The sequence below is a fragment of the Poromitra crassiceps genome, assembly GCF_964638095.1.
Source record: "Poromitra crassiceps genome assembly, chromosome: 15".
Classification (NCBI taxonomy): Eukaryota; Metazoa; Chordata; class Actinopteri; order Beryciformes; family Melamphaidae; genus Poromitra; species Poromitra crassiceps.
In genome coordinates this window covers 25889656-25908117 of record NC_139634.1, presented here as the reverse complement: position 1 = coordinate 25908117, position 18462 = coordinate 25889656, and the positions used below count along the sequence as shown (strand labels likewise).

Here is an 18462-nt window from a genome sequence, read left to right as displayed (position 1 = left end):
ATAAACTATAATAACTAACTAACTAACTATATAAACTCCAAGCAGTTGAAATGAAAATACCACACAAGGTGTAACCCTTCTTTATTGGTTTAAACAAAAATAGAATGTAATAAATTACTCTTCTCTGGAGTGGCTTCCTCCCACTCTTACCATAACTGTCTCTGTTGTCCCAGGTCAGCAGTCTTCAGAGAGTGGATTTCATAGACCTCAATCCAACTCAGAGAAAACAATACAAATAGGCCAATTCCAGCACCGGCACAGCCAGTTTGTTTAGGCACTTGATAAATCCCTTGTGAAAATGTCCCTGTAATACAGGTCTTAGTCCACTCGAGGGAGCCGTCTATCCAGGCGAGGCGCTGGGCCGTGTCTGGTTTCCTCTCTTCAAACTTTAATGGAGATCTGACAGATGGAAGGGGAGTGAGCGTTAAGCACACCTTGGATCAGATGAGACCACACAGCCATTAGATCAGGGTTCCCACACCTTCTCAAAAATCACATTCAAGGAATTTCCAGGCCTAATTCCCTCAAATTAAAGGACCCAACATGGCATAGTTTGAGACAGGGATCAAGGTTACTTACTGTTACAACACTGACTAGCAGCTTTACAGAAGCTCACAGATAACTATTAAAAAGAGATAGAGGCTTGAATGTGTGAACACTTCTCAACTCTCAACCTTGATTTCCCCCACTCAAATTCACAAACTTTAAAGTATTTCAAGGAGATGTGGAAACAGAAAGACTTGTAACTTCACTCTTAGTTCAGTCATGTTCATGAAGTAGGAATCTGTTGCAGCATTAGGTTGAAGAAATCCAGAATCAAAGGTTATTGGGGGGCAGGGGGTTTCCGGGTTTTCTCCATTTTTCTCCCCAATGTACTTGTCCAATTCCCCCTGCTGTCCCAGTCGTTGCTCCACTCCCTCTGCCGATCTGGGGAGAGTTGTAGACTAGCACATGCTTCCTCCAATACATGTGCCAGCCGCTTCTTTTCACGTGACAGCAAGGAGTTTCACCGGCAGGACATAGCACGTGGGAGGATCATGCTATTCCCCCCCGGTTCCCCTCCCATCCCCGAAGGCAAACAGGCACCCCACCCCGACCAAGAGAGGCGCTAGTGCAGCAAACAGGACTCATCCCCCACTGGCTTCCCACCCGCAGACACGGCCAATTGTGCCCCATAGGAATGTCTGATCAAGTCTAACATGGTGGCTCAAACCTGCGACCCTCGGAATCAGGGAATGTACCGCGGCACTACCCGGACGCCCAAGAAATCAAGAACCAAAGTTTTACTGTTTGATTTTCAGTTTACATTTTGAATTACACAAATATTAAATAGTGAACACAGTCATTTAAAGGGAACTGAAAGAATGACAAATACTATACACTTCCTGACACACGCAGACACACAGTATTTGAGTTACAGCTAACACCACTCAAACCTCTTCAGAACTGATGCGTTGGTCCTTATGTTAGCAAAGGTTTCAACATGTTGGCCCCATTTTCAATTTGATAATCAGTCTTGGGAAACGTATGAGTAATGGTTCCTGGGAAGTTTGGTCACTGAAAGTGTTTCTGTTTCAGTTTGAGTAACATGAGGACCCAACCCACATCTAGGCCTGTGAGTGTAGAATAGTATGGTGTGTGTGTGTGTGTGTGTGTGTGTGTGTGTGTGTGTGTGTGTGTGTGTGTGTGTGTGTGCGCGTGTTTTTGTTTGTTTGTGTGTTTTTGTTTGTGTGTGTGTGTGTGTGTGTGTGTGTGTGTGTGTGTGTGTGTGTGTGTGTGTGTGTGTGTGTACCTCGCTCAGTAGGACCCAGACATCGGAGTTGGACTGAACCACGAGCCGCAGAGCTGAGACCTGCAGAGCTGCAGACAGCTGGCCTGAAGCTAGCCCATCTAAAAACTCACCTGAAACACACACACACATATACACTTTTCAGCAACAGAAACATCACACCATGACCGCACTATTATTTATTGCACTAGGGCAGTGCAATAAAATTGATACGGCAATATATCACAGTATTTTTTCCGCAATACTGTATTGATATTTCAGGAAGATATTGCAATATATTGCTGGATCGATTTTTTGCACAGCTGTGTGTTCAGTGACGTAATAATATACATATTAGTGTGTTCAGTAACAGTGTGCAACTGTACACATTTGCAAATACCATTCTAATAAATTGGCATGAACATTTTGAATTAAATAGTTTTGACTCAATTTGTCCACTGAGTCATTAATATAATGTGATGCACATATTATTACACTACCTGGGTGGTACAGAGCAAGTTGTATTTTCAGGGTTATTTTTAAATTTTGAGTAAATTATGTCAAGTATTGCAATATATTGGAATAACAAAGCGAAAAATTAGCTGCTTAGAGTTTAAAGATAAATAAATTTAATAAGAAGTAATTTGTACCTGCGTACTTCACAGTTAACAGTGTACATCTTCACATAGTTGATACGGGCAACTATAGTTGCCTGCTGAGCTGCTTTGGTCCACACCTTTTTGTACGTTCCAATATATTGGAATATGAATCATATCGCAATGTATAATGTGTAATATATTACTAAATAATATATAATATTATATATTATATATAATATATATATTACTATGTATATTACTAAGTAATATATTACTAAGTAATATATTGCTGTAATATATTACTTTCCCCAGTAACGAGTAGTGTAACCGATTACAATGACCAAAACAGTAATAATTACAGTTCCAATTAACTTCAAGTTACTGCATTATTTTCTCTCCAGCCCTCACACAGCACTAAAATTAAGTGTGGACTCCACACTTCACAATGCAGTCACAACCAGTCTAGTCAACAGTTGTCTCCCCAGACTCAAATATTACATTGAATCGCTGCGCTCCGCATACTACATGTCAAGTCAAGTCAAGTTTATTTGTATAGCCCTAATTCACAAGCATGTCTCAGAGGACTTCACAGAGAATATGAGAGGATATGCTAAATCTATCTGACACAACAATAATAATTCATGATTGAACAATCATATAATAGAGAGAGACAGAAAGAGAGGGAGCAATTATTTACCGACGATGATGAAGCCGTTATCAGAGCCTTTGTAGCGAAGAGACGAGCCGGCCAGCAGTTTGTCTCGCTCCCACGCCTGAGGGAAGACAACAACAACATCATTTATTTATTCAACATCAACACAAACTGTAAACCTATTGGTGGCTCCTGTCCAAAAAAACAAACATTGGTATTGATATTGGTAGGTTTGTCGCCATAACTACAATTTGTTGGTTGATATACTCTTTGTTTGTTTGTTTGTTTATTTGGATCTCTTTTAGCCCAATTGGACTATTCTTCCAAGAGTCCATAGCATAAAAACATGTAATACAATTAACAGAAACTGTCCCAGAAAGAATTGCGATAAACGATGTTATTGTCATTTTAAGAACATTTCTTGCCACTGAATAATAATAATAATAATAATAATAATAATAATAAATATAGCCACAAGCGGCGATGACGGTGTCCAAGCATCCGGTGACCTGGGGGATATATGTGACATATAAACACCAAATAGTGCACATTTAGATAGAGTTTATATGTACAAAAGTGCACAAAGTTTGGTTGAGATCCTATGACCTGGAGGTTAAATGTGAGATATAGACACCAAATAGTGCATATTTAGTCAGAGTTGATATGTGCAAAGGGGCACCAAGTTTGGCATTGTGTGGATAAACCACATTTTGTGTTTGCCAGTAGCTGGCGCTCTGCCAAATTCCACGCAATCCGGCATTGCACTCCATCAGGTCTCCCGAAGCACACTCCCCAAGTTTGACATCGATCGGACAAACGATTCTCAAGTTAAACCGCTTTTTGTGTTTGCCAGTACGTGGCGCTATTCCGGATTATATTATTTACCATCATCATCATCAGTCATCATCATCATCATCAGTATATAAATGGGAGCTAGCCTAGGGCTCTGTTTCTCTGTCTGTCCCATGTCCCACTGTGATGTCATAAATGACATCATCAGTGATGGCATAAATCCCACTGTGACATCATTAGTGATGTCATAAACCACTGATGACATCAGTCCCACTGAAGACATCATTAGTGATGTGAGAGAGAGGAGAGGGAGAGAGAGCGGGGAGAGAGAGAGGGGGAGAGAGACTGAGGGAGACACTAATTTTATGTAAATTAATCTAACAAACCTGGTGTGCACTGGATTTCTACATTGTTCCTGAATGCTGTTGTTCCTGCTCTAGCTGCACCCTGGATTAGCAGCATGGCTGTGCACAGGGCTCCATACCCTCAAATGTATTTTAGATTTTGGGGTGAACTGTCCCTTTAACACAGCTCTGTGGCGCATCTTATCTTCCAAGTGCATTCTGTGTCTGTCTCGCTTTACTCTAAGGCCACCTGGCCGTGACCACTTTCAACCTTCACTGTGACAACAGGGAGTGTCAGGTTGATGCTCACAGAGAGCCAGCGGCAGGCAGGCAGGCAGGCAGACAGGCAGGCAGGCAGACAGACAGGCAGGCTAACAGTGAGAGCAGATAGCTTGTTGTGGTTCTCTTTCCCCAGGCTTCAACACCTAAGATGGAAACCAACGGCAACTAAAGATGGAACTAAAGAACACCCCCGAAGACAAACGCGCACGCACGCACGCACACAGGCAAGTTACTCACATTTCTGGGCAGCACTTCCACTGTGGTGTTGTAGAATTTATCTCCATTCGTCTCGATATTTCCACTGCGGAACATGTACCTGCAATTCACAAGACAGAGATGGGGACTACTGTAAGGACTACGACTAGAGTCGCACACAGTGACTTGGGACTTGACTTGAGACTCGTGCTCATAAGAATTGAGACTCGACTCACACTCAAGATTTGGGGGTGGGGGGGAGGGGGGCGGGTGCAGTGTTCTAAGCAGACCAGATGGCATCCAGCAGATGATAGAACGCTCATCCATAAGAGACTTGAGATTTGTCTTGAACTCTAGCTCAAAGACTCAACACTTGACTTGGACTTGCAAAAAATGACGTGAGCATCTCTGAAAACAGATGTGGATTGATGAATATGATGCAATATTTTTAAATTCAAGCTGCCAAACAGCCACAGATATATTTAAATCTCAAAGTATTCTAGAGCTGCAATGATTAATCGATTACTTGTCAACTATTAAATTAATCTCCAACCATTTTGCTAATCAATCAATTAATTGGTTTGATGTTTGTTTTTTAATTTAAATGTAAATGTGCCAGTGTTAGCGAGATGCCTAATTCTCAACTGCTGTCCCTTGGAACTCCAGTTAGAATTGCCAGTGCCTCACACACACTGACACGAGTATTAACTTTAACATACATGTTATACATACAACGTACACACCGGTAGGACATAGCACGTGGGAGGTTCACGCTATTCCAACAAGTACCCCTCCCTCTGATCAGGCGCCCTTAACGACCAGAGGAGGAACCACATTAGCAACCAGGATATTGCATGTTTTTGGTGAAGGGGGTTCCGATATGAGGGAAACCCCCGGGAGGCACGGGGAGAACATGCAAACTCCACACAGAAACGCCCTTTTGACGACCCTACCTGGGCGGTGGGCACTCGAGGACATGCGGACGGGCACGCATTCCTTCAGCGCTCACAGTGTCCCAGGTGGGAATCGAACCCAGGACCTTCGAGCTGTGAGGCGATAGCGCTTACCACTGCACCACCGTACCCCCCTCAACCCGTAACCCTAACATACATGTCTTTGACAGGTGTATTCACCCTAACATACTGTATCTTTGATGGTGGCAGAAAACCGGAGCCCCCGGAGGAAACCCACACGAACAAGGGGAGAACATGCAAATTCCACACAGAAAGGACCTGGGATGGACCGGGGTTTGAACACAGGACCTTCTTGCTGTGAGGCAGGAGCGCCTGATCCAGAGGAGGATCAAGAGAAGGAAAAAACATCAACATTCTCTGATTCCAGTGGACAAAACAAGACATTTGACAATGTCGTCTTGCACTTTCGAGAACACTGATCAACATGTTTCACCATTCTGTGACATTTTATAGACCAAACAACCAATAATTGACAGATTAACCGACAATGAAAATAATGGTTAGTTGCGGCCCTAATTCAGTGTTGGAGGGCTTTCTGTTCTCACTGTGGATAATCTGACTGTGGATAATGTGGCTACTTAGTAACAGTTGAACACTTGGCTGTGTTGGCCTGAAGAGAGGCAGGTAAACAGGTACTGTATGCCAGTCGTGGGAACGCGGCCCTTTAAGTCCAGAGGGTGGAACGAGTGGAGACAACACTGTATTGACAGATAGTCACGCAAACTCAAGCACCGACACACACACACACACACACACACACACACACACACCTCACGGGCATCCTGTTACTACAAACACACAAGCAGTGGCCCATATCAAGTGATCTTATGACATACATTTCTTTTGTTGGATTGTTCTCATATCAAACAGACACATCACCCTCCTCACCTCTCTTCACTGGCTCCCATGGTGCCTACAGACACAGTAGCCTAGACAGTCTAGCAGCCATTAAACTTCAGAACGCCACGGTCCACTTTGAAATCTGAAAATCTTCCAGGACCCACCCAACCCTTTAATCACAACTCTGATCAACACACCAGACAAAGACGATGCATTTCCCTATGTATTGTATTTCATAAACAGAACATGTGAACGTGGGCATATAGCAATGCAGAGCAAATTAATATGATCTATTTAATATTAGATATATTATAGATGTTTATTGAGACAAAAGAGAATGTGAGATCACATGATCAGTATGGTTTGGAAGTGCCTATAGAATCCCTAACCTGACGCTGCCAGATGGGTGGTTTTGAGCAGTTTTGGTTTCTGAGCAGACCCAGTGTCATGTAAAAAAATGACTTGGCAGGTGATTGGACAAACCATTTGTCTATCACCGTCTGGGAGGGATATGACGTAGTAGCACAGCGCAGAACAAAGCAGGCTGCTAGGCTAACAAACGCTTATAAACCAAGCAATTCACACTGACCCTGTGAGGTGGATGGACTGGGGGAGGTACTGACCCTGTGAGGTGGATGGGCTGGGGGAGGTACTGACCCTGTGAGGTGGATGGGGTGAGGGAGGTACTGGGGGAGGTACTGACCCTGTGAGGTGGATGGGCTGGGGGAGGTACTGACCCTGTGAGGTGGATGGGCTGGGGGAGGTACTGACCCTGTGAGGTGGATGGGCTGGGGGAGGTACTGACCCTGTGAGGTGGATGGGCTGGGGGAGGTACTGACCCTGTGAGGTGGATGGGCTGGGGGAAGGTGATGGTGACGTGGTCTCCCTGCACGGGGCTCAGGGCCCAGAAGAAGTCCTGGCCGTGGTATGCCCGCTCCAGGCTGTGCTGCTGGTAGTGCTTCAGACTGCTGCTCAGCTCTGCTGCCGGGTTACTGTGAGCCTGGAACAGACTCTGCTTCCCAAAGTCCTTATCCTACACACACACACACATGCGCACACGCGCACACACACACACACACACACACACACACACACACACACACACACTGTCTGTCATACCGCCGGCCTTTGGCCACCTTTCCACCTGCATTAATGCTGTAACGCTCAAGAAGATTTGGAGGTTGTGTTCGTAGTTGGATTGTGGGAGGGACCTATAAACACATTTACTCCCCAATAGCATTGTGAGGCTGAACAACAGGACCCATTGACTAAATCAATCAAACAATCAATCCATGGTCCTGGCAGATGACGTCCCTCTTGTGCAGTGGGACAGTGGTGAAGCAGCAATAAGTGTGCCCCCCCTGAATCAGACAAAGCTTGGACACCCCCCATCACAATTATGTTATTTGATCCCATTATCACTCAACAAATTGAGCCAAGATAGATATTGCTGTTGACATGCTTCAGACTACACGAAATATGTAACCAAAGGTCTGTCTGAAGGCATTTATTTGTTTCACAGTAAACTTCCCCAAAACTACTATCCCTGAACTATCTCTTTAACCAAATCACATACATTTTGGCAAGTCTATGTGATCTCCTTTTGATAATGAATGTAATAACTACTGTCATATTTTCCCCTTTCATTCACTGAGCCTCCCCTGAAACTGTTTGGAGCTTCAGATCTCCCAGCAACTCAGAAGTAGTGACACGCGCGTTAGCATGCTACACGCCATGGGAGCCAAACATTGATGACACACCTAGCTTCACAAACATCCATCTCTCTTTCCTACCAATACCAACCAAACTGAACTCTCATCAAACCTGGCCTGAACAGGCTGCCCCCCCCCCCCAGGGTAGCCAATGCTCAGGCTGTAAGGACAACTGAACAAGACGTCTGGAGGAAGCCCAGCGTCCATACCAGCATAGCTACACACAACGCGTGGGTTCATTGAGTTTGCATTAGCTCCCAGTTTTTCCTTTCTTCAATGTCCAATTGTGTCAACCCTTTACTACAGCCCGATCAGTGGTGGAAATGACCAGGTTTTACTCTGGGAACCCTACCGTACTTACGCAGGATGGGGTCCCTGGACGCGGCGTGGCCCGCCCCCACCCAATAGGGCGAGGGGCTTAGGATATTATTTCTCAATGCTTGACTTTTTTTTTTTTTTTTTTACTCATTATACCATTACAGCTACATAAATATCTCATACAAAAGTTACTTAAATAAGACTGCCAAGCTCTACTAATTATTTCCCCTTGATTTTATTCATGACAGACTTGATGACACATTGATATTGACGCTGCTTATTCATCTTCCAAATACATGTTCACCTACTATTCTCTGTTTCTTTCATGCTGCCCCCTCTCCACTGCTCTCCTCTCCACTGCAATGCAAGACATTAGGGGAACCTGAGGATGAATGCCGTTCTCGCGGTTCACTCTCAACGCCCCCCCCCTCCTTCCCCCCATGTCCACCACTGAGCCCGATACAATCTAAACAGCTTCACTTGGCAACACTTGGTAGTACAATCCTGAGGGAACTGTTTTTCTTGGCGGACACAAATGACAGACAAAAATCATCTGTTGTCTCAAATTACTTAGAAAAATGCTATTATTACTTGATGAATAGCTTTGTTTATAGCAGTGTTGTATAAAAGCACTATCACTCTCCAGGTCGTTATAATAGGCCATTCTAATACAATCAAAACATCTGACAGTTAGCCAGAAAGTAATGAAAGCAAGAGGGTGGAAGGGAGTACCCAGCATCCTGCCACATCAACCTAAACAAGCACTTTAGTTTCACAATAAGGTGTTATGGCACAGTAAAAATCGTATTACGTTACCTGCCAATGTTGCCTGATTTTCACGTGTCTCCCTATTTTTAACCCTTTTCCCTGCTGTGCTCCCAATTGGTAATTTCTCCCGTTAATCACCGATTTAAATCAAATGGCTGTAGTGAGTTACGTATCTGGTATCTTGTGAAAATAGATGACCTCCGGCATCCATTGGTACCAACCATGCTAGGTTGATAGGAAGGGGGCTAAATAACACTCCAAATTTAGGCTAGATTTTGGTGAGGGGAAAACTATTTTCAAAGGCGTCCCTTGACCCCTCACCTCAAGATATGAGAATGGGTTCTATGGACACCCCGAGTCTCTCCTTTACAGATAGGGTAGCACGAGTGTCTCCTTTACAGATAGGGTAGCACGAGGAGTCTCTCCTTTACAGATAGGGTAGCACGAGTCTCTCCTTTACAGATAGGGTAGCACGAGTCTCTCCTTTACAGATAGGGTAGCACAAGTCTCTCCTTTACAGACAGGGTAGCACGAGTCTCTCCTTTACAGACAGGGTAGCACGAGTCTCTCCTTTACAGACAGGGTAGCACGAGTCTCTCCTTTACAGACAGGGTAGCACGAGTCTCTCCTTTACAGACAGGGTAGCACGAGTTTCTCCTTTACAGACAGGGTAGCACAAGTCTCTCCTTTACAGACAGTGTAGCACGAGTCTCTCCTTTATAGATAGGGTAGCACGAGTCTCTCCTTTACAGATAGGCTAGCAGGAGTCTCTCCTTTACAGATAGGGTAGCACGAGTCTCTCCTTTACAGATAGGGTAGCACGTCTCTCCTTTACAGACAGGGTAGCACAAGACTCTCCTTTACAGATAGGGTAGCACGAGTCTCTCCTTTACAGACAGGATAGCACAAGTCTCTCCTTTACAGATAGGGTAGCACGAGTCTCTCCTTTACAGACAGGGTAGCACAAGACTCCTTTACAGACAGGGTAGCACAAGACTCCTTTACAGATAGGCTAGCATGAGTCTCTCCTTTACAGATAGGCTAGCATGAGTCTCTCCTTTACAGATAGGCTAGCACAAGTCTCTCCTTTACAGACAGGGTAGCACGAGTCTCTCCTTTACAGACAGGGTAGCACAAGACTCTCCTTTACAGATAGGGTAGCAGGAGTCTCTCCTTTACAGATAGGCTAGCAGGAGTCTCTCCTTTACAGACAGGATAGCACAAGTCTCTCCTTTACAGACAGGGTAGCACGAGTCTCTCCTTTACAGACAGGGTAGCACAAGTCTCTCCTTTACAGACAGGGTAGCACAAGTCTCTCCTTTACAGACAGGGTAGCACGAGTCTCTCCTTTACAGACAGGATAGCACAAGTCTCTCCTTTACAGACAGGGTAGCACAAGTCTCTCCTTTACAGACAGGATAGCACAAGTCTCTCCTTTACAGACAGGGTAGCACGAGTCTCTCCTTTACAGACAGGGTAGCACAAGTCTCTCCTTTACAGACAGGATAGCACAAGTCTCTCCTTTACAGACAGGGTAGCACAAGTCTCTCCTTTACAGACAGGATAGCACAAGTCTCTCCTTTACAGACAGGGTAGCACGAGTCTCTCCTTTACAGACAGGGTAGCACAAGTCTCTCCTTTACAGACAGGATAGCACAAGTCTCTCCTTTACAGACAGGGTAGCACGAGTCTCTCCTTTACAGACAGGGTAGCACAAGTCTCTCCTTTACAGACAGGGTAGCACAAGTCTCTCCTTTACAGACAGGGTAGCACGAGTCTCTCCTTTACAGATATGGTAGCACAAGTCTCTCCTTTACAGACAGGGTAGCACGAGTCTCTCCTTTACAGACAGGGTAGCACGAGTCTCTCCTTTACAGATATGGTAGCACAAGTCTCTCCTTTACAGACAGGGTAGCACGAGTCTCTCCTTTACAGACAGGGTAGCACAAGACTCTCCTTTACAGACAGGATAGCACAAGTCTCTCCTTTACAGACAGGGTAGCACGAGTCTCTCCTTTACAGACAGGGTAGCACAAGTCTCTCCTTTACAGACAGGATAGCACAAGTCTCTCCTTTACAGACAGGGTAGCACGAGTCTCTCCTTTACAGACAGGGTAGCACAAGTCTCTCCTTTACAGACAGGGTAGCACAAGTCTCTCCTTTACAGACAGGGTAGCACGAGTCTCTCCTTTACAGATATGGTAGCACAAGTCTCTCCTTTACAGACAGGGTAGCACGAGTCTCTCCTTTACAGACAGGGTAGCACGAGTCTCTCCTTTACAGATATGGTAGCACAAGTCTCTCCTTTACAGACAGGGTAGCACGAGTCTCTCCTTTACAGACAGGGTAGCACGAGTCTCTCCTTTACAGATATGGTAGCACAAGTCTCTCCTTTACAGACAGGGTAGCACGAGTCTCTCCTTTACAGACAGGGTAGCACGAGTCTCTCCTTTACAGATAGGGTAGCACAAGACTCTCCTTTACAGATATGGTAGCACGAGCATTGTTCAACAAGGCAGCATAAATCCACAGAACAATGGATCACATCACTGATGGAGCTTCGACGGACCTGATTTTGTGGGGAGGTGCATTTGCCGATACCCCAGAAAATCTCCCCCTTTCTCCATGTCTGCTTCTGCTATGTTGGCAGTATAGTAGTAATGTATTGTACAGATATGCAGTAGTACTGTATATAGTAATAGTATAGTACCTACAGGTATGTATTACGGCAAAACAGCTTTGTAAAAATGGCCTCACCTTCAGATGCTGCATCTTGCCAGGAAGAGAGGAGTGCAGGCCTACATGCTGGAAGAGGGAGGGCTTGTACCTCTGCTTGAGCAGCGCCTTCTGTTTACTGCAGTCTTTCTGATGGGGCAACACACCAGGATGAATATCACTACATGGTATAGAGCTGTGCATGTTGTAGTCCAATAACCTGGAATGCATTATGCCAATTCTTCTAAATATGGGTTCTATATACTATATTGTACCCGAAAATCTTTTTAGCCCTTAAAGCCCCCCATCCCCTCAGTTTTTCTACCTGTTTAATGGTTGGTGTTCTATATACCAAGGATATGCCCGGAAAACAGCGTACGTTACACTGGAAACGGTATCCCTTGATGGCTTAGCTGCAAGGAACAGCTGCATTATTACTGAGATACTGTATCAACAACCAGTCAATGGATTTCAAAACGGATGCCCCTATTGGAGAGAGCAGGACTCGAAATGGTTAACAAGCAAACGCTTTGGCCACTCAGTGGCGTTTTGAGCCTGGCGAATGTTGTTACAGCAGCAGTTAGCTACAGTAGGACAAGACAGGAAGTGGGGCGGTTTTGCCTTCAGAGTTAAAGCATTTTGTGTCACTTTTGAGGAAAAATTTGAGAATAATGCTGTATTCTTGGGCTGTGCAGAGCAACATAAATGGTTAGAGAAGTATAATAGCATAAAAGTACAATATAATAGTAGCCTATAAACACATCACAAACCATCCAGCTATATACATTAATAGGTTCCACCTAGTCTTGTTTGGATATAGTCAAAGTAGGCTAGATGCCATCATGCCATGCTACTTCACACATTTTATATCTTAAAGATAATAGCAGTGTGTTTTTTGTAAGTTTGTGTCAATTGTCTAGGTTGCCCCTCCCCTCTCCATTCTTCCTGCTGATGTCTGCACAGTCTTTGGCGGTGCCAAGCCATGCCGCGCCGATTTCGGCTTCCATTAAATTTTTTATGTGCCGAGCCGCGCTCGAGATGGACCTATTCCAGAGTGGGGCCAAAGCACACTGGACCGACCTCTGAGGGAGCTGCCCAACTGCAGCCAACCCGTGATTAAACTCATGTGCTGAAAGGTGGACAGAGCAGAGAGAAAGACATTTTTAAAAGCCTCTCTGTGGTTTTTGTACTTTCAGATATCTGCTTTATTTGACCGTTTCCTTATTGCACAGAGCCGTACCAAGTTACTGCCAAGTTGATTAAAGCATTTCCTGCTGCTACTCCTTTGCACTAAACTAGTACAAAGGACAAACTAACGGAAGACAATTTTTGTTTGCATTTTATTTTGAAGAGCTTAAAAGGAAATGCAATGTTTATCGAGACAAGCGCGTCATTAAAGACACACCTTCAGCCCGGTCATTAAAGACACACCTTCAGCCCTGTTATAATGGAAACACAAATTCCAGCCACGCTGGGCAGCCGTGCCAAGCCATGAGAGGCCACCTTTTTGTATGGAAACAGGCAGGCTTGTTTTTTCTTCCATTGAGAAGAATCAAATTAAATGATTTTTGCACAGTATGAAGAACAACTCCCACAGAGGGAGGTCATCCATCACACTCCATATGTTTGGTCAGAGTGTGTTTGGTCAAAGTGTGGCTCTTCTCTTGTGTTCTTCACTGAGCCTGACTGTAGTGTTTTCATAATCAGCGCTGTTACGTTCCGCTCTGTTTCCTCTCAAAGCTGACACCAACAGTCTCCCCCAGCAAATAATCCTTCAAAAACATGTGGCCTCTAAAACCTGACTGTCACACCCATGTATTTTCATTTAGCACATCTTTGTTAAGCGTTAGCTCATTTCAAGCTCGGATTCGAAGTTTGGATTTTGAAAAGGTAATTCATAGACATAGACAGTAGTAAATGGACAACAAGTCGGAATACCAACAAAGGGGTGGGGCTAAATTAGCTAAATTTGACTGCTGATTTAACATACAAACCACATAGTAGGCATACCACACAAGATAACTTTCATTTATTTGCATTTACTTGAGCTACAAGCTCACCTTTTTTTATGCTGAAGAAACTATGACAGAATGGAGTAGAATTAGAGCAAACTACGGCAGAGTGAATAGAGTAGAATTGGATCAACAGAAACTACGGCAGATTGAATAGAGTAGAATTGGATCAACAGAAACTACGGCAGAGTGAATAGAGTAGAATTGGATCAACAGAAACTACGAGAGTGAATAGAGTAGCATTGGAGCAATAGAAACTACGACAGAGTGAATAGAGTAGAATTGGAGCAATAGAAACTACGGCAGAGTGAATAGAGTAGAATTGGATCAACAGAAACTACGACAGAGTGAATAGAGTAGAATTGGATCAACAGAAACTATGACAGAGTGAATAGAGTAGAATTCGAGCAATAGAAAATATGACAGAGCTCAGAGTAGAAGAGCGACAGAAACTATGACAGAGCTCAAAGTAGAATCTAGAGCAGAATCTTTACACAGTCACATGACAGATCATGTGGTTAGCTCTTACGTGTTTTTCCGGCAGCTTACTAGACGATGACAAACCTGTGATTCTAGTTCACCAGCCTGACTAGCCTGATTAACATGTTGGTGCAATCCCATTCTCTCTGTATGGGCAAAATAACAAAATGCCAAAGCATGGTGGAGGAGTCACTTTGCAAAAGGTCAAGAACAATGGCTGTTGGACAGATCTTTCAGTAGTCTACTTAAATAAAGGAACACTCGACCGATTTTCAACCAGCTTTGTATCATTACAAAATCAGTAAAAAACTGTAAAGAATTTTAAGTTGTGGACCAGTGATGTCATCCATGCACAAATGACATCACAGGGAGCAGTTCCATTTGGCTAGCTGCTTAAAAAAAAAAAAAAAAAAAAAAAAAAAATCGAGATGCAGCTATGTGTGATTTATTTTTCTTTTCTTTTTGAAAATCCCATTGCTATATACCCCTCCTACCATAGGCGGAGTTTGAACTTTAAGGTTGGGGGTTCATAAAAAATCTAGAGGAAAATTAATCATTAGGATACCTACAACTAGCATACAACTTCAATTGAATCATTCCACAGGAATTCAGAAAACAGAATTTAAACACACAGAATATGTATATCATATGACAAAGGGAGGGAAGGAGACTGGTGAAGGTATGAATCAGAATCAGAATCTCTTTTATTGCCACAGTTTGCAAGTTATGAGGAATTTGTCTTAGTGTCTGTATGTAGCATATACATATACATATGCATATATATATATCATATCAGTGGGGGGGGGGGGAACGTTATTACGCACACATTTTATCTGCTGTTTACATCAAAGCTATGCCTCTCAGATATTGGCTCATAATAAATGTCAACAAATCAGACAAGATTGTGCAAGCGTGCATTTCCCTTTTTGTATATTTAGGTAATAATCTGCATATTGAGTGTGCATTCTGCTACTCTGCCAATGATGCGTAAATGATGTACTTTAAAATACTATTAGAAGCACCCGTATTTCACTTAAGGCATCATGACAGCTAGAAATGAGGTGGATAGGTCAATTCTGTGGTGTGCATGAGCTGAAGAAGTGCGTGCTCTTCCTAATACTCCCAAGTGGCGGTGTAATGTTACACTACGTGGGCACCACGGATGAGTAGTAGGTCGTGGCCACGACTTACTAATGCGTGGTGATGGAAATTGCGACTATTTTGGCCTAGACTCCTCCCTCATTAACTGTACTGTCGTAACAATTATATCCAAGCTTATTCTGGAGATTTGTTAGGGGGCCACAATAGTTGATCAGTTCAATTTAATTGGTTAAGTATGACTGTAAAATTACTTTCCATATGTGTAGAAATAGGATTTGATAATCATCACCCCATACCTGATATTTTTATGTCAAAGTACTGTATGTGCTCAAGTGTGCAGACAACCATTGCAGACACCCTGTGTAGGAGACTTCCTGTTCTTGACAAGAAGTACGAGATATAACCGTTTTGAGCTGCATAGACGAGAAATTAACTGTGTTGTTCCAAAGAACAATGTGTGGTTTAACCACAAATGTACATCTTTTGAATTCTCTGACGCATGCAGTAAAACTGATACTCGTACTGATACTGATACTGTACTGATACTGTACTGATACAGTTTGACACATTTGAGGGGAACGCCCTAAAACCTACACCTAAAACCTTTGTTTTAGTAAAAAGGGAGACCCCAACTTTTGAAAATCAGTCATACTCACTATCGCTTGTCAGCTAACTGGATTCAGTCTGAGAGGCTATTCTGGGTACGGCTCATTGTCCATGGAGAATTACCTGAATCAACTGTACTTATTGTACCGTTGAATATTTATATTTATATATCAGGTATGGGGTGATGATTATCAAATCCTATTTCTACACATATGGAAAGTCATTTTACAGTCATACTTAACCAATTAAATTTAACTGATCAACTATAGCCCACTCAGCGGGGATGTTTACATTTACTTCCGGGTACCCCTGAGGTCCACACATTATAATGGCGGTGGACGGCACAAACTGACGTGTTGAAGACAAAAACAGACAAAGAAGACAAAAATGGTTCGTCCGTGTTGTGTTGTTGTTTAATATCATTCATAACAACACTTTCACTAACGTTAGTGGAGACCAGACTAGCTAATTTACCTGTTGGACCAGACCAGAGTAGACTTGAAGCTAAATTAAATTAATGTGGCGTCAGTAGCTCTGTCTGTAACGTTAACGAGTCTGCAAAAAAACAGCGAGTTTGACAGACAAACAAACGTTATTAGCTAGCTAACACTACATAAAACAAACACAGGGGAAAGGCTAGATACGTCGGACAAGCATGTTTACCAACCGTTTAACCATTTAAATTGAAAGTAGTCGGCCGAAAACAGCGAGAGCGTTTGACAGCATTTATTTGACAACACGCACATTTAAACCTGCCGCCTTCCCCAAGTGGTACCCGGAAGTAAATTTGTTTACATGGTGACGTCACGGTGATTTGGTCTATTGGGGCCCCAATAGTTGTTACGACAGTACTCTTAATGAGGGAGGAGTCTCGGCCAAAATAGTTGCAATTTCCATCAGTGGCCACAACTTAGGCTACTAATGCGTGGTCATGAGATAATTAAGGCGTTTGTATCATTAATAATTTTGGTAATATAAGCACACGGGCAGTGTTTACCTCTCTCTGTATTTTCTTCATGGAGATCTCCCATTTCCTCCACTGGCAAAGCGCTCCGTTCTGATGCATTTTACGTCACAATTCGTCACAACGAAGCTGCGGACGTTCTGCTGGAGACGTGGAATCTGCTCCGAGGGCGGCTGTTAGTGTTTATTTTTATTTTTTAAGTATGCGCACATCCCAGAGAATGCATTGAGAGCCTTAACGAGCCTTAATGACTTGCAGCTGGCAGGGGGAGAGTTTCTGCAGACAGCAGCAAGAGCATTTTTCTCTGTGAAGTAAACAGAGAGAGAAGATAAAGGCTGCCCATGTGCTTATATTACCGAGATTATTAATGATACAAAGTGGGTTGATCATCGGTAAAGCCATCCTTTAATTATCTCGTTCCCACGCAATAATAAAAAATATCTTGATGTCACCAGGCAGCCACCATACCGTTCCATTATCAGATTTCAAAATAAAAGTTTTTAATGGCTTCTGTGTGCATTACACTTGTGTAGAATGGCTTTTATTTCAGGGGAAATCCGACCGGAAGTCATATTGTTGTTGTTGTTGGTTAGCGGAAGTGGCCAACGTTAGAAGTTGGCTCCGTCTATCACATGGATTTGTGATTCCCAACTCACAAGCGACAGGGACAGGACAAGCTAGAAAACATCGCCCACGATCAACTAAAGTGTGGGAGTATTTTAGACCGTCAACCAACTGTGCTGCCCTGTAGACCTAACGTTATACTCCGCAAATTGAAAATTACATAAACATAACGATAACGTTATACCCGGAGTGCGCATCCCTGTTGATGGGCAGCAGACAGCAAGCACCAAGTTAGTCCTGTTTTAACCAGGTTGTAACTCACTTTTTGATAACGCATATTAGGATTATCAACACGTGGAATGTGTTTGTTAGTATAACGTTAGTCACTTTAATTAATGTAAGTTAAATCATTTCAATTACTTTCCTTGCCCCACACTAATGAAATAACACTTATTTGCCAGTGATTATCTTAACTGCATATTACTCCAGTTTGTGTTGACCACCAGTTTGTGTTGACCACCAAATATTATGGAGGGTCCTTGAGGAGATGGGAATACCAACACATCTCATCATGCTGATGAAGAACCTCTATGAAGGACAGGAGGCAACTGTACGCACAGCATATGGAAATACCACATGGTTTGAAATTATGAAAGGCGTGCGCTAGAGCTGTATATTATCACCATACCTCTTTAATATCTATAGTGAATACATCATGAGAAAGGCGGAACTGGATGAAGACAAAGCTGGCATTAGGATAGGAGGAGGTAAATACA

General features: G+C 43.4%; 1 protein-coding gene across 1 annotated transcript in view; it reads right to left on the bottom strand.

The window, feature by feature from the left end:
* Nucleotides 1–64: 64 nt before the first annotated feature.
* Nucleotides 65–18462, bottom strand: part of LOC310790336 (alpha-1,3-mannosyl-glycoprotein 4-beta-N-acetylglucosaminyltransferase B) — a 42139-nt gene continuing 23741 nt past the window's right edge. Inside the window, exons 10-15 of the mRNA XM_083652012.1 lie at nt 12002–12109; nt 7286–7479; nt 4675–4753; nt 3065–3140; nt 1793–1902; nt 65–399 (exon numbers count right to left, since the gene is read on the bottom strand). Of these exons, the coding sequence (XP_083508138.1) occupies nt 382–399; nt 1793–1902; nt 3065–3140; nt 4675–4753; nt 7286–7479; nt 12002–12109 (585 nt within the window). The 3' untranslated portion in view covers nt 65–381. The remainder of the gene's footprint in view (nt 400–1792; nt 1903–3064; nt 3141–4674; nt 4754–7285; nt 7480–12001; nt 12110–18462) is intronic.